Source organism: Clavelina lepadiformis, chromosome 2, assembly GCF_947623445.1.
Source record: "Clavelina lepadiformis chromosome 2, kaClaLepa1.1, whole genome shotgun sequence".
NCBI classification, from domain to species: Eukaryota; Metazoa; Chordata; class Ascidiacea; order Aplousobranchia; family Clavelinidae; genus Clavelina; species Clavelina lepadiformis.
In genome coordinates this window covers 4,673,042-4,688,493 of record NC_135241.1, presented here as the reverse complement: position 1 = coordinate 4,688,493, position 15,452 = coordinate 4,673,042, and the positions used below count along the sequence as shown (strand labels likewise).

General features: G+C 36.0%; 2 protein-coding genes across 3 annotated transcripts; both read right to left on the bottom strand.

The window, feature by feature from the left end:
- Window positions 1-969: 969 nt before the first annotated feature.
- Window positions 970-6,633, bottom strand: LOC143446748 (adhesion G-protein coupled receptor G2-like). Of its 2 annotated transcripts, none has more exons than XM_076946525.1 (12): window positions 6,162-6,483; window positions 5,527-5,866; window positions 5,243-5,373; window positions 4,840-5,060; window positions 4,028-4,693; window positions 3,706-3,815; window positions 3,264-3,532; window positions 2,408-2,592; window positions 1,959-2,132; window positions 1,655-1,804; window positions 1,392-1,493; window positions 970-1,217 (listed from the first exon to the last, which is right to left on the bottom strand). In XM_076946525.1, exons 1-12 carry the CDS (start codon window positions 6,229-6,231, stop codon window positions 1,161-1,163), a joined length of 2,475 nt encoding a protein of 824 aa, XP_076802640.1. In that variant the 5' UTR covers window positions 6,232-6,483; the 3' UTR covers window positions 970-1,160. The 2 variants fall into 2 exon arrangements, with proteins under 2 accessions (XP_076802640.1, XP_076802641.1); XM_076946526.1 differs by lacking the exon at window positions 6,162-6,483 and adding an exon at window positions 6,531-6,633 and having other exon boundaries at window positions 973-1,217.
- A 766-nt stretch (window positions 6,634-7,399) lies between these two features.
- Window positions 7,400-13,616, bottom strand: LOC143446655 (BTB/POZ domain-containing adapter for CUL3-mediated RhoA degradation protein 3-like). The gene is made up of 6 exons (XM_076946397.1): window positions 13,350-13,616; window positions 12,650-12,805; window positions 11,534-11,671; window positions 9,562-9,736; window positions 9,186-9,381; window positions 7,400-8,488 (listed from the first exon to the last, which is right to left on the bottom strand). Exons 1-6 carry the CDS (start codon window positions 13,561-13,563, stop codon window positions 8,273-8,275), a joined length of 1,095 nt encoding a protein of 364 aa, XP_076802512.1. The 5' UTR covers window positions 13,564-13,616; the 3' UTR covers window positions 7,400-8,272.
- Between the last annotated feature and the right edge of the window lie 1,836 nt (window positions 13,617-15,452).

The window sequence follows — 15,452 nt, the reverse complement described above, 5'->3', positions numbered from 1 at the left end:
GCTAAACTTTAGCAATTATTCTCCGTTTGTTTTTCGATGCTTGATTTTGCATTCGCTTGGTTATCATCATCGCGTGCTTTATCATTTTAGCAGATTGCTGGTCCGTGATTTAAAGCGTTCCTGCTTTACTGCGTTTGTGGAAAAGATTGTTGCCTTCATGGGAGTCTGTTCAGTTTACTATGTTATGTTGTATGGGGTTCTGAATGTTCTTTACGGTTCACCGGGAGATATTAGTTCTGTTCCACTTTGGATAAAAAGCCTATACGTCATGGGATTGTTCAACTTTTTGTTTGAGGGCGGACATATTGTTGGAGCTATGCTACAAATATTTCAAATCATAGAACGTTCGTCTTCGTTCGCGAATGCTATTTTAAACTCCAGCAACAGTCAGTGTGGAATTTTTCTTTTATATATTTTGTGTTACAAGTTATCTGGTTATAGTATTTTAAACTTTACTTATCACATAATCGTCGGCTTTTTTTTGGCCGCTTACATGCTTACGCTGATATACTGTTTTGTGACCTTGTTTCAAAACGACGCCATTTTATGTACAATCCTAGTGTGCTCAACATTTTTCTCACATTGGCTTGACATTCAAACTCGAATCAAACTACCTGCACTCCTGCCCCTTACGATGATTACAATGACCAGAAAACGCGGCAACAGGGCTTGGTACGCGCTCTTCACGGTTTTGGTGGCTTCAGCCGATAATGTTAACTATTATGTTTCCGCATGGATAATACCTTATTGTGTGGTGGTGAACGTCCTTGCATTTTGTGCTTTGGCAGCGTTCTTTGTGTATGATAAATTCTATGGCGTTAAAAGGCAGCCGTACTTTATCCGCTGGCCCGAAAATGCCAGTTAATGGATGTGTATTGATATAAAAAGATGATTGTCCAGTTCAGCGATTGTGATTTAATAATTTAGTCTTGCATTATCCCAATATGCGCCAATAAACTATACTTTGCTTTCAATGATCGTTGCATTGCATATTCGTCATCTTTTTGAGCTGAAGTGAGGCTAAAAACTTTTATTTAAGAAGCAACTGAAAGGCAAACTCTTGCTCAAGCAAATTGGAAAATAAACAACAAAACCCTTGAAATCACATCCGCTGACAACAGGACTCCGAAGCGGCTATGACCTGGTGAATTGTGGCTTCTTCACAGGGAGTTGGGGGGTGGCAACAAAGGCTTCTTTTTAGGCGGCAAGGCTGGTTTCTGCGTTCAAAAATCTTTCTGAAAATAGTTTTACCTTTTCTGATCGAACACTAGTTTTGATGATTAAACCAGAAAAAATATAACTGAGACACAATTCGTCACCACCTACAAGTTTGAAAAGTAATATTACGAACAAACGACTGCGTGTGAGACATTCATGTTTTTTCCTAATACCTGCACTACGTGGGCATTGCTGACGGGTGCTGCGAAGTTGTTATTGCTACTTTGGTACGAGTCCATCGACAAGGTCTTTCTTCTGATGTTTTTATCAGTATCCTTTTACAACAAATACACTAAAATTATCATCTCGTCGGTGCTAGGTTAAACCACTTTAAGATATTTTAGAATTTGATGAAATTAATAAAAAACAAATACTTACATAAAGCAAAGCATAAGAAAATTATTCCACGAAACGCGGCTATAGCCTAAGCTTTCACCTGTGTTAAGTCATCATTTGTTAACCGCCTGGTAAATTCACGAGGCCTTCCACTACTGAGACTCTTCCTGTAGCGTGACCTCAGCGACTTCAACCACAAACTTCTCACCGACTCTTGTCTCACGCAGTAAAGAATGAAAATCGCAAAGCCCTTCAAAACGCAGAAGATACTCGTCAAAATCATGATCGAAGTAGCTTCCAACCTAACTTGTTCGAGTTATTACTTTTATAAAAGCGAGTTAAAACGTTGAAAATATAGAGTGTAGCTTTTTTCTTTGATAAAGATTTTGCCAAAATTTTCTCACCTGAAAAGCGTTAAACACTGTAAATAAAACAGAAAATATTTCCTTCGTTTGGTCGTCGTTTACAAGCAGCATTATGTAACCAAACACCCATGGCAAGCCTAACACAAACATGACGCACAATGCTCTTTTTAAGGCCTGCGAGAGTCGCTTCTTGTCGATGTTCTTTCGAAAGTGCTGGAAAATAATTTTGATAAGAAACTTTTCAATTCAATCATTGTTTTAAGGCATAAGTTATGGAAATTTAAACATAACGTGAAAACTACAGCAAGACACATTTTGGGTTGAGTTAGCGTTTACCCAAAACAATTATTCGCATACAGCAAACATCTTAGCCGAAAGAAGATGTATAAAATCGGCAAGTTGCGTTTATAACTGAATGAATCAAACCTTAAGAAAGAAGTCCCAACCAAGCTGATGGGCATGTAAGTCTGAACGCAAACTACACTTACCCGTGAGCGCAGTGTGATGCTGTACATAATAATTAAAAATATAACGCAGTTGATGGCAAGAACGATCCCGACCGGTATAACAACGGAGTAGAGGAGAGGGTCCTGAGACAGCCAGCAGTACCTCGAGCTCTGGTAACCTGTCATTGACGTCATCACCACCGTGACAACAACAACGCCCGGAATTACTGCGAACAAGACAACGATATGGTGTCACATTATACTCGGCTTATGCAATTTGCTAAAAGTAATTAATCTTGAACACAACAACTTAAAAACCCGCAAATAAAATGAAATTTTAATAACAAATAATATTATTGTAGTCGTCATAATGTCTACGAGCTACATTATTTGCAAATATTCTACAGTCTAACCCGTAAAAGTCGATGTGTTTCATAAAATAGTTAATTGGTTAAAAATTGTTGAAACATTCGTAAGACCGTCATATGGTTTCTTGTATCATCACAAAATGTTTACACAATATTTTTTAACAACTTTAAGACGCTATCCCTCTCAAGAAAGTCTTCGACCATAGAAACATGACGTCATATTCATTACGTTGGTAAAAGGTGATTCATGCCATCTATGTCTGTGTATATCCCGCCTAATCCCGACTTAACTCCCGTGCAAATACAGTTATAGCAACAGTGGGTAAATTTAAAGTAACGTGTACTTATATGCATTTTTAAGGCATGCATTGCTCATAAAACAAACATAGAAAAGGAAATGCAACGCATCAAGTAAAGGCATCACCCTACTGTAATAACCGATACACCGATACACCACTCATTGCATTATATATATAATATTGTTGTCTATATTGCGTTTATTTTTGCTACTTAATGGATAGCGAGCTTACTATAGCACAAGGCCGCCGTCGTCCATATAAAGCAAGCTCCAGAACCGGCTCCCGTTGTGGAGAGGACAAGAGTACGGAAGAGGAAAACCCCCTCCGCCAACATCCAGGCCCAGGAAAGGAGGACTGCGTAATGAAGAATGACGGAAATGACGAAGCAGAAAGTTTTTTCCTCGGTTTTATCGATCCCAATGAGGAAAGCAATATTGAGAATAAGCAAGCTGATCGAGATGTGGATCAGGACTTTCTGGTGAAGCTTGTTCCGGAGCTGCCTGAATAAATCCAAGATAATCACAAACGCATATCTAGGCTCTGAGTACTTTACCCAAGGACAATATTACAGTATACTGAAAATGACGGTTTAACCAAAACGTTAGCAAAAATAGTTTGCGTTTGCAATGATTTATCGATCAAAATTTAAAGAGTTTGTTATTATTTTAGTTACTTGAAGGCAAGGTTGGTGACTAAAGTTGCCAGCAGGCAAATGATTGAGATAATACACCCTGCGATTGTAATGTAAGTCACATATTCCGGCGCATAAAATGCAGACGTGTCCTACAAAAAATAACTCTGATGAAATGCAATTAAATTGCAACAGATAAGTTTTCAAATTAAACATTATAATTGAATATATTTTGCTGAAGAAAAAACATAAATTTCATATCGCGTTGAGCAAGAATTTAAGTCAGAGTTTATGAAACTATTTCTGACGTGACAAAGGAACTAACAGCGTAACACACAAATGGCTTCCAACGTACTGTAATTACCAGGATGACGGCGAAGTGTGTCATGTGATTGCAAGAACATGCAACCTCTGTGTTGTTAACATTTGAAGTGATGTTGGTCCGAGAGCATCCGGCATCCGACCAATCTCCTGCTCCGTCTTGCATCCGGAAGTCCCAGAAAACGCATCGTAAAGTCATCTGGTAACGGATGTTTTCGTGTTTGTAAACGGTTTGGCCAGAAGAAGTTAGACTCTTTTTATCTTGAAGACCGAGGTTTGCTTGGTCTGGACTTTTCCATGTAAAATTAGGCATCAAATGATTCACCGTCACAGGAGAACGTAGGTTTTGCATCGTTACTCCTTTTACATCCACGGAAACGACATGACTAATTACAGCGGTTGGGCTTCGTTTAATTGGTTTGTCTCCAAATGTGAAAGTTGTTTGGCGGTTCTCTCCATTGTCTTGTACGCCAACGCTTGCTGACTGGAAAAGCGTGGGTTTTCTGAACACGACCGCACTGACTTGCAGGTTCTCAGTGTTGTTTATTTTAGCAAACGTTTCATTAAGTAAATTTTTGCTTAAGTAGACGGAGCTGGCCTTTGTGTATCCTGCTTCTGTTCGATTTTCGCCCAATTCAAGACCGTTATCATATTTCCTGAGATTCACAATTTCGATTCCGACGTTCTGACGGTTGTGCCAATATTCGCCCTGCATCGTCAAAGACAATCTGAGTTACATAACGTACCAGAAAAGCAATGCATACGATGCAACATGATTTTTTCTCTATCGTTTATGCATATAAATTTATAGGATTTTGGTAACTGGAAAGATATCAGCATTGCCTGTATATTTACTTTTGAGACGTTGTAAACATTAGTAATGTCATCAACCGCTTTAATGATGTCATTCACAGATGATGACGCAGAACGAGTGAGGTCGTCATCGATATTCAAAAAGGTATCAAGCTGCCCTGCCAATTTGTTCACAGTGGCTGCGTTAACCTCATTGTAGTTTGTTAAGTTCAGAATAGACTCAGCCAAATGCTCTACGGCGTCAACCTCAAACGATTGTGGATCTGACATACAAATATCACGTAACAGATCTGTTTTAAGGCTGCGTTGTCAAAATTATAGCGCTTATATGAGATACTTGAACAGACACAAAAATAGACTACTTTTAAATATAGGCCTATTCGTTGTAGGCATACCATCTGTTACCAAACATCTGCATTTTAAAGTATCGTTAATTAAAATATACCCAGATCTTCGCAAATGTAATATCTATGGAGGTCGCAGTAAGTGTCGTCCCATTCCCAGAAGTAGGCGCGCCAAAGCTGAGTGCAGTTTGCACGAGCAGTATTTGGTTCTCTTATGGCCCATTTTGTGAAACTGTTTCATGCAAATGGTAAAATCACAAATTAATATACAGTAAATCTACATTTACTTGTAGCTTTCAGTTTGTAATGCTGGTACCTGATGCATCGTGACAATTTTTAATATACGTGAATAATATTTTTGCCTTTTTGCTTTAACTCAACTTACTTATTTTCCCGACTGTACTTTGACCCATCGGACCAAATGCCAATCGATTTATCGGCCAAGTCTAAAACCAGTCCAAACCACACCCCGTGTTCTACATGAGCGGGGTTGACATAGTTCCTTGCCATTATTCCCGAAGTCTGAAGCATCGACGTGATTACGTTTGATACGTTGTCCGAGTCGATAACGGCAAGCTTTGCGTTGTCGTTTATACACCGCCTAGTAGCTTCATCGTAAGAAACCTGCTGATACGACAAACGAAATCGGCGATTTCTGTAAACTGCGCTCTCCGTGTACGTTGTATCTCCTTGTGTAAGCAGGTTACCAGAGACGGCATAATTTCCTGCAATAAAAAAACAATTTCTTGATTTGTCACGGTTTGGTTTTAACAAAAAACAAATACTACAAAAAACAATAAATTTTTTTTTATCAATAACAATGTTAAGATTTTGAGCTTACATTAGAACTATAAGACCAGGTTTTAAAAATGGCAAATATGCTTTGTACAAATAAGTGGCTTATTCTGTACAGTAGATATAAACGAGTTCAACTAATAAATTGTTACTCAACTTCCTGGGCAAGTGTAGTTAAGCCTGCTCATAACACACGCAATAGCTCGAAAAACGAACAAAACTTACCTGATAGCAGCAGGAAAAAGATCAATGAAAAAATTGAATTAATTTTTGAAAAAATCAATAGCGAAAACATGGTTCGATCAAATGTTTGCAATGTTCAGTTTTAACTCGCTATTCGACTGTGCACTTAATTAACACCGAAACAACTCTGCACAATGAAGACAATGTAATCCGGTTTAAGATAGCAGCTTAAAGGTATTACAAGTTGCAGCAGCTTCTTATCTCTTACATTATTTCTTAAGACGTCGCTAAGCCGTTTTCTTTCGGAATAATGACGCGCATATAACAGATGACACTAATTAATGAAGAGAGTCATTGTTAGGAGGGTTAAAGGAAAGGCCACCTCGTTTATACGTACAGTAGCTGACTCACCTGCTGAGTAGAAGTTGCAATACAATAGGAACGTGTTTCCTATCACATCCGGAGCTAATTAAACAGTAGCGTAAGCAGTTATTTTTTCACTTACCAGAAGCTGCTACCGTTTTAAGTGATGTGTTCGTTGACCTACTCTACGGTTCTATGGTTCGTGACTTAACACGTGATATCCAGATCGTGGAGGTTTTTCAAGACGTGGTATTAGTTGCGAAGTGCTTGGGTCAACAACCGTGAAGGTAGAAACTTTCAAAACAGTTATAATTTCCGTATCATCTGTTTTAATTTACTAAATAAGCAGTTATTTAAAACAATACCGCATGGCGCTCCCTGCAATCTTGCGTATAGACTAAATATGCTTAATCACTTTTTAAAATTCTGAAAAAAAATCACATATTTGTAACTTTGCAATTGCTTGCTACATTCATTTTAGGTCAAAATTACATTTGTTAAATTTCAAACATGTTTTTACTAAACATGTGCACGCGATCTGAAAGTTGGTTACGCAACATTTGCTGGGATAGGCCTAATTCCTAAACCATACTGGTCTAACACTCTTTGCGGTTTCTTTTTAAAGCGCAACGTTGAAGCCCGTTTTGATAGAAACCGCGATATTTTAGGTTCGATGGGAATGATGAGTTGTCAGAAGAATTCTTTATTCTGGCTCCGCAACTTGGCTCCCAGAAACGGACTCGTTTTAACTGGCCGTCCAAAACTTGTGAAGTACGAAGTCATTTCAGCTTTCTTTACACAGCAGAGACATCTTTTAAAACAAACAACACTGTCACGTGGAAGTCGATGAAAAGCATTGGTCATATCTCAACCCAACGACCGCCTCGTAAAATATGTGAGGACCAACAAACAAACAGTTCTTATTCTGTAACGTTTATCAAAATGCTAAATTTGCTGCACAAGTACAAATATCAACGTGGGTTGTGCGTGAAGAAAAGAACACGAAAAAAGTGGGTACCTTGATAATGTGGTAATAAAACATACAAGATAGAAAAGACGAATACAGCAAGAGCGTGTACAAACCGACACAAGGAAATAGTAATACCTCATAATAAATGAAACATCATGTACAATAAGCAAAAGCGCGGTATACGCCGTACTGTGCATTTCATTAGGGGTACAAAAAGAAGAAAAATTTAAAATGCAGTACAACTGTTACACTTCGTAACACAACAATGTTTTTATACACATCGATGTAAACGGCAGAAACAAATCATTAGACTATAATTGCACTTTTTATTGTTGTCTATCAGATGGTTTTAATGGAAATGGTGTGAAACTTCAAAAGACACAAATCAAAAGTGAATCGCACTGTCAATGTGTTCATTAAAAACGTTGGCAAAAACATATCTTGGTTTTCCCTGCAATTGTTATTGAGTATAGCGTTGAGAAGTATAGGATCAACGCAATGACGTCGTTCTCAAAAAAAAAGCACAAAAAATGGACAAAAACTGCAAAGCTACTAAAGTGTTTGCACTCATATAATGGGAAAAAGATCGATCTAAATACTGATAACTTGACACTACTTCTAAGCACTGCAGTTCTTCATCCATCATGAGAAGCCAACAAGAACAGCTATCAACAGTGCTTCAGGGATAAATGTCAAGGTACGATGTTCCTGTCCTCTTCTTGGGCAGGTATGGAATTAGAAAGGTTTAAACTTGACCAACACAAGCTATTTTCAGAGGAAGACAATGTAAAGATGATAAGAAAACAGAAAATGAAAATTTTCAAACTGGACGATTGCTGTTGACATGAATTCTTCGGACTCGGTGGGTTCTCACTGACTCTTCAACATCGTCATCACTTTGGCAGTTGTAGGCGGGACGGACGCTGTCTGAGGTGTTGCCGTCTGTGTGTGCAATCACTGGTAGCGAAATTGAATGGGGCTCGTACAACAAGATATTCAACGTTTCCTCATAAATACGAGCTTCAGGAAACTCAACCTGGAATGTGATGAAAGATTTGTAGAAAGTATTGACACATGACAACAACTTTGACCAAATGAATTAATTATTTTCGTGAAAATATTCTTATTCAAGGTATACAGTGTAGCCTAACCCTAGAAATCGAAAATAATCCAAATAAACTTTAACATACCGGTAATAAAAAACATACATATAATGCACTAAGACTTCACATCTTTTATAGCAACATACGATAGGATGTACTAAAAATTATTATCGTTATTAGAGCAGGTTGCCAACCATAAAACAATGGACAAGAATTTACAGTAAAGCAAAATGATTAGGTAAGTTGTTAATGATTTACTAAATTACTAACACAATTGACTTCCTCCACAATACAACATGAGATCGTCACATAACCCACATTCACTTGAATGATTGTGAAATTGGCCCTCCTTCGCATAAAGCTTGCATGGACAATTCAACATACCATACTTACATGCATAATTGCAATACTAATGCAAATGTACATGCAATTCATTGCTTATGGTTTTTAAATAATATGCTAGGCTATTATTAAAAAATTTGTATCGACAAATTCAAAATAGGCTGATTATAGCACAACAGTCATTTAGAATTTTCTGAGTACAACATGGGAAAAGTATTTCTGCATGCAAAAATGCAACGATTACCAAATACCAACTGTGGTACTACTAACATCTAATGCTCAAGTCACCTTAGTCTGTTTCTTTTCCGTGGCATAGACAATAGAGGTGCAACATATCTCTGCTACTTTTCTCTGGTGTCCATAAAACGACCACACACATATTTCATCTCCAATGATATCTTTCATGAACAAGATACGTCCATTGAAACGAAGGGAGAGCTTGTCAAATAGTTCAATGTTTTTAAGCATGTTGTCATCAGATGAACTAAAAAAAAGGAAAGAGCATAGAGCCAAAGTTGGTTCAAATCTATGACAACTTGACTTAAATTTTAATAAAATTGGTAGTATTCGTGCGATGTCATTTTGTCTAATTCCAGCCAGTTACTGCAGCAACTTTATTTCAACTTTTATTTTCTGATGTTTGCCACTTTGATGACTCACTTACTTTGTGTAAGAATACTTGTTGTTGCCACGATTGTACATAAATTTCACAATTGGGCGATTGCATTTTTTGACCAAGTCTTGCTCCTCTTTGTGTGATGTAATAATAGGAACACGGCAGATTGGATCAGCCTCCGCAGCTTTCTTCTCCAGAGCAGTTTCGCACTGAGTAACCAGACCTGGATAATGTAATACCATATGAGAAATTGGCAATACACCAGTTATTTTACTAAGAAATAGCTCAACTCGACACATGAAAGCTAATGTCCAAAAGCATCATCATGAAACACAGGTATCTGTTATTCTGTTTGTTGTGTGGTCTTAGACTATACCTTATTTCTACTACAAATGATAACTTTAAACAAAGATACATTTTATAGTTTAATGGTTAGCATAAATTAACATACGATGGTATAACACTTACAAATAATTTATCGACAGGATCAACTTTGAGTAAAGAAGCTTTACATTATATATACCAGTAACATTACAAAAAAGCTACAACCTACAGTTTTAAATGCATCTACCGTACTAGCAAAACTGCAGTGTCAATAAATATTTCATTACAGTATATAGATAAAATAATACAGTATAGTAATATATATCAAACTACTTTTTGTGGATAAAAATCAAAGAGTTGTTCTGCTAGAATATATATGTATGTTGTTGCATTGGAAAAAGGAGTAAGAACTGTAATATATGTATACATAAAGCTTTCCTTGAAAATAGGCCTTGAAGGGATATTTTGGTGCAAAAAATGTAAACCTGGTTTTCCTTTACAAAAAGCATGAGTAAGTATGGGTAAACTGAATGTGATGTTACAGTTTCTACTCCTAAGTTTTAACCACTTTAAAAGCTAAATTTCACTTGCAAAAATATATGCACTAAACCAGGAGTGTCCAACTCAAAACGCAGTGGTGGGCAAATATACATTCTGTTAATTCATTTGCCGATCCAAAAATGTTAACAGTTTGTGGAGTAATGACAAACCTATGTTGTCACACTTCCTTAACTTTATCTTGCTCAAGAATTTTTGAAGATGGTATTTCTCAATGCTGGGGTAGTCGAAGCACCAAGTTTACTAGCTTGTAGCAAAAAAGATACAAAAAATAACAATGGTTTTTACATGATTTTTACAAATCAGGTGATAGGATAATTTTTAGACAAAGTCAAATTAAACTAAGTTTCTAGTATTGCTGGCTTTTGTGCATTTATAATACTTGTAGGCAATGATAGGAACCGGACACTCCTGGGCAAATTAAAGTTTCAAAATTAAGGCAGTTCAATTAAGTCATAGCTCACACTTAAAGATGACACTGGCTTATGCATATGCAACATGAAATATCTCTTTGATGCAAAACTAGCAGCTTGGCAAACTTCTCTTTTGGTTATGCTGGGAGAATTCCATATTAAGTAAAGTGATTGCAATATGCATCACAGAACCTAACAGCAATGGAGAAAAAGATCGTTCTGGAAAAAAATGGTAACTAGTGGATATCTCCTTTTAAAAATACGCAAGCTTTGAATTTCAAAAATTTAGTTTGACGACGCTGCTGGCGTTTCACTGTGAAATGTACAAACAAACAATAAATAATATAAGCTAAGTTCGATGTTTCTAAATTCTACAATGAAACATGAGTTTAACCTAATTTTTTCAATCAATTATTCTCCAGGTTGCCATTTTCTATGGCGACATATTTTGCATCCTCATTTGTCCAAGATTTTCAAAACAAATGTTTGTTGGGTTAGCTGGGTTGTTGTTGGGTTGGTTCATTTATTATGATTTGTCAACAATTTATTTCGACATTAAGTTTTTAGATAAGCCTGGGTTAATTTAGGCATTAAATAATAAATAAACCTAAATGAATTTAGGCATAATATTGAATAAATTTCCAAAACATTTTATTTAGGATTCTTATTAAGACTTTGAATTATTCTAGCAACCGGTTTAAAGTAAAACATGTAAAACAGCCAACCTTGTATTAAATAGTATTTTGCTTCTGCCAAAAGTTCGGCTATCTCATACCGACTATCAGGTAGAATTATTGATCCATCACGTAAATAATTTAGAATAGCACTGAAGTGTTTTCCACATCTGTCTATCAGAATCCATCCTGAAAATGTAAATGATACAAACATTGTTAGGGTTGGTCTGCAGTACATAACCTCCCAGGTGGTTGCATTAAGTGCAACAAAAGGTGACTTAAACATCGTATTAGGGATGGTCAAAGCAAAATATAAAATCCTTGTGAATTGAAAGCCTAAGGTATTAAAATCCAAATTGCTCAGTTTATCGAATCCTAAGATTTGAAAGCGAATGTGTCAAAAACAACACAGTCAGCAGCTGATCAAAATACAAATGTGACGCATAGCAACATGTTATGGAATAAAGTAATCTGACGGCAAATACAACGATGACCATTACAAATATTACCGTAGTGATAAATGGTGTAAAGATGTGTAACATCATGCTGAAGAGTTTAATTCCACCAAACCTTTTATTATTAACCGACATTGCTTTAATAAAATATATCACATCCCAAGTCCTAGGAAATTAATTCAATGTCAGTTGTAATACTGTTAATTGTATATAAAAAAAATTTTCGAATTTTTTTTAACAAAACGAACTTAATTAGACAATAAAGTAATAATAACTAATCAATGTAAAACAAGCTGTTTGTTCAAAGTAAGTCAATTAGCAAACGATGTCATGGACATGGTGTTTCCTGTTTTTGTCCATGGAAGCAGTAAGCAACGGTTCAGTACAGAGCAATTACTGAGAGATGTCTTTCTCACTAATGACAGCAACCAAAGGTACTCAATATATCCTGAGTTTTTACAGAAGTGCTTACTAAGAAGCTAAAGGACAACCGAAAAAAGAAGATAAAGCATCTTATAGCACTATGTTACATAATAAACAATTTAGTCAGAAGATTCAAAATGCTACAGTCCAAAGTAGAATTTTAGAAACCTTTAGGGTTCTTCTACTAAGGCCACCCCTACAATGCGGTCATATGAAAAGCTAACACACTTTAAACATTTCAAAGAGTTCATCTTTATAAAAATCAAAGATAAGGATTGACTCTGTGCACCTTCACTGTCGGTAAGAACAACCATCCTCCCACTGAACATGGCACGCAACATGTTATCTTCCTTCGTTAAAGTGCCCATTGTGGTGTAATGAAGAGATCCACCAACATTTAGCTTGAGATATTTGTTAGAATTTATCATATTTGATGCAGAGATATCTAAAAATTACGAGTAAGTATATTATTAACAAACATATATACATGACAAAATGTGAAGAATCATATAAAAGCAATGTTCCTTTTCTTCTTCTGTGATGATCTACATAAAATTTTTCCGAGATAGTTTTTAAACTTAGTTCACTTAAAATTTTATCTATATATATCTATATATATATTTAACTAAAAATAGCCAGCCAAAAAGCGTTAACAATAAAACAACTGTCAACATTGTATTAGCAAAAATTTTACTGTATGCAAATAAATTAAACCTTATTGTATGCATATATTGTATGTATATATGTATAAATGCAAACAATATTTTTAACAAGCAACCTATACAGCAATTGAGTTTGAATATTATACAATTACATGGAATGTACTGACATAAGTCAAAAGATACACTGGCAAAAAGTCATCTTTAAGAAGTAGACCTATTTACTTTTACAAGTGCCATATATTCATGTTAGCAATACCGAGATCTATTTGTAAGGTAAGTTAAGATTTGTATTAAGCTTAATACTTCAAACCATTGATGATGTTTTACCTGTGGGTTTTGTAGGTGACAGACCATGATTGTGGGGATATGCTTTTTCAACAATGCTAACGGAAGCTGATTGCGTGATACTAGCACATGGTATATGTTGGATGGAGTTCGCTGGTGGTGGAATAGTAACTGTTGTTGGCTCTTTGAGTATACCAGCATTGTGATTCTGAACGTTTACTGGAAATACAGTTGAAGTAGCTTCATGTGAGGCCATGGTGCTTAGGCCTAACAGTCAAAAGATCACTTATATTTTAGAAGATTATGAACAAGTCTAAAAGAATAAATATTGTTAGTAGGTTGTACAAAAAATATGTACAAAAAGAAATTTTCACAACAGCCTCATAAGGCTTATGCATTTACCATTCTTGTTTAATACTGCGGTTGAAACTATCTTCAGATAAAAAAGAGGCTGAAAAATGACAACAAATGATATCCTGTTTACACATGAATGCACAATAAAATAAACACATGCAAGGGCTTAAAAACTGGGTGCCCCTGGAAAATGTTGGATGCCCAGCTTTGTGAAACTGTGGGGCTATAAACAATGCGTACAAATAGAATTAATAATAGTTAACTTTTTGTGTGACAACTCAAAACTGATAATGCAGACTTGCTGCATATATTTTATTTAACATATCTTTAATAAACTCTAAGTTTTTGTGATGCTGCCTCTCTTGTTCTAAACTCTTCTTCCTGTTGGCAAGCTGATAATGTCAACCCAGTCATCAAGGCTTGGGCTAGCTGACATAAGATAAGATATACATAGTATTATGCAGTTAGGCCTAGACGCCATTTTCTAAAAAGTAACCAAAGACATTTATTGGTTCATTCATTCTGTTAATAGCCTAGGTAGAAAAAGCCTAGAAAGCTTGAATGAGAAACGCTTGAAGAACATGAGAAAACAGTGGCATACGAACATGGTCACTACATCTATGAAAAACAGTGATTATCTTCACACTACATTGATCATATAGAACTCTAGATCTATGAAACTTTTTTTTTTATTCTAGATGTAGAAGCAGTAGGTTACATGGTCTAAAACATACTGACATAAACTTGACTAAATATTAAATCGGAAGATCGGAGGCTTTAAACTATGGCCCAAAGAAACTAATTTGGGTACATTTTTTATGATTTTTTGCATATTTTTTCTTGAAATAGTTGCCAATCTTTTACTTTCAAATGATATACTAGTACTAGGTTAGACCCATCTCAATTTTTGGGTCTAGTATAGGCTAGGCTATACAAGTGCACATATGAGTGAAACTGTTGTTTAACTCTGACTGTATGCTAAAAGTGGGATGCCACCAAAATACACAGAGTCACTTGGATCGCTTCAACTGCAAATTAGAATTGAAAGTTTTGGTCTAGTGCAGAAGTGCGCAACCACAGGTCACAGCATACATTCGTATACTAGAACTAGGCCACAGTTACTCAAATTGTGACGTCATGTGGTCGTGCACTTCTGTATTAGGCCCAGCATTTGAATGTTCAGCCTGGCACTTCCTGGTGCTCACTTAGATAGACAAACAAAGACACATTATTCTGTCGTGGCAGTCAATGTTGGTAAACACTGCTTTATAACGTACACATTCGATGTCATACAGACATACACAAATGGTGGATTTGAGCTGTCATTTTTGATAGAATTGCTAAAAATAGACAAGTGTTGTGTAGTGATGCGTGACGAAAGCAAGTCATAGAAATCGGTTGAACTAATTAAACTGGGAACAAAAGCAATACCCGTGGTCAACTTTCCGTAAACTTTTCATGAGAGCTTGCGTATGATGTCATCACAAAGAAATGTTGGCAGATATACGACAATCAAAAAACGTTACACATAAATAAGACAGTTTGTTTCATATTGATAACAAATCGCTGAGATCGCTATAAAATCTGAAGTTAGCTACTACTGTGTTTATCTCGGAACTCTGAGCTCAATATTTGCAAACATTAAATGAAGTAAGATACAAAACAGCTAGCTAAAATGTTAAAGATTAAAAACATGCATAAGCTTTAAAAAGCTTTTTTATAACATTTAAGGCTTCTATTTTAAGATTTATTTTTGATTCAAAACACCCAAACAAGTTAAACCTTTGTACA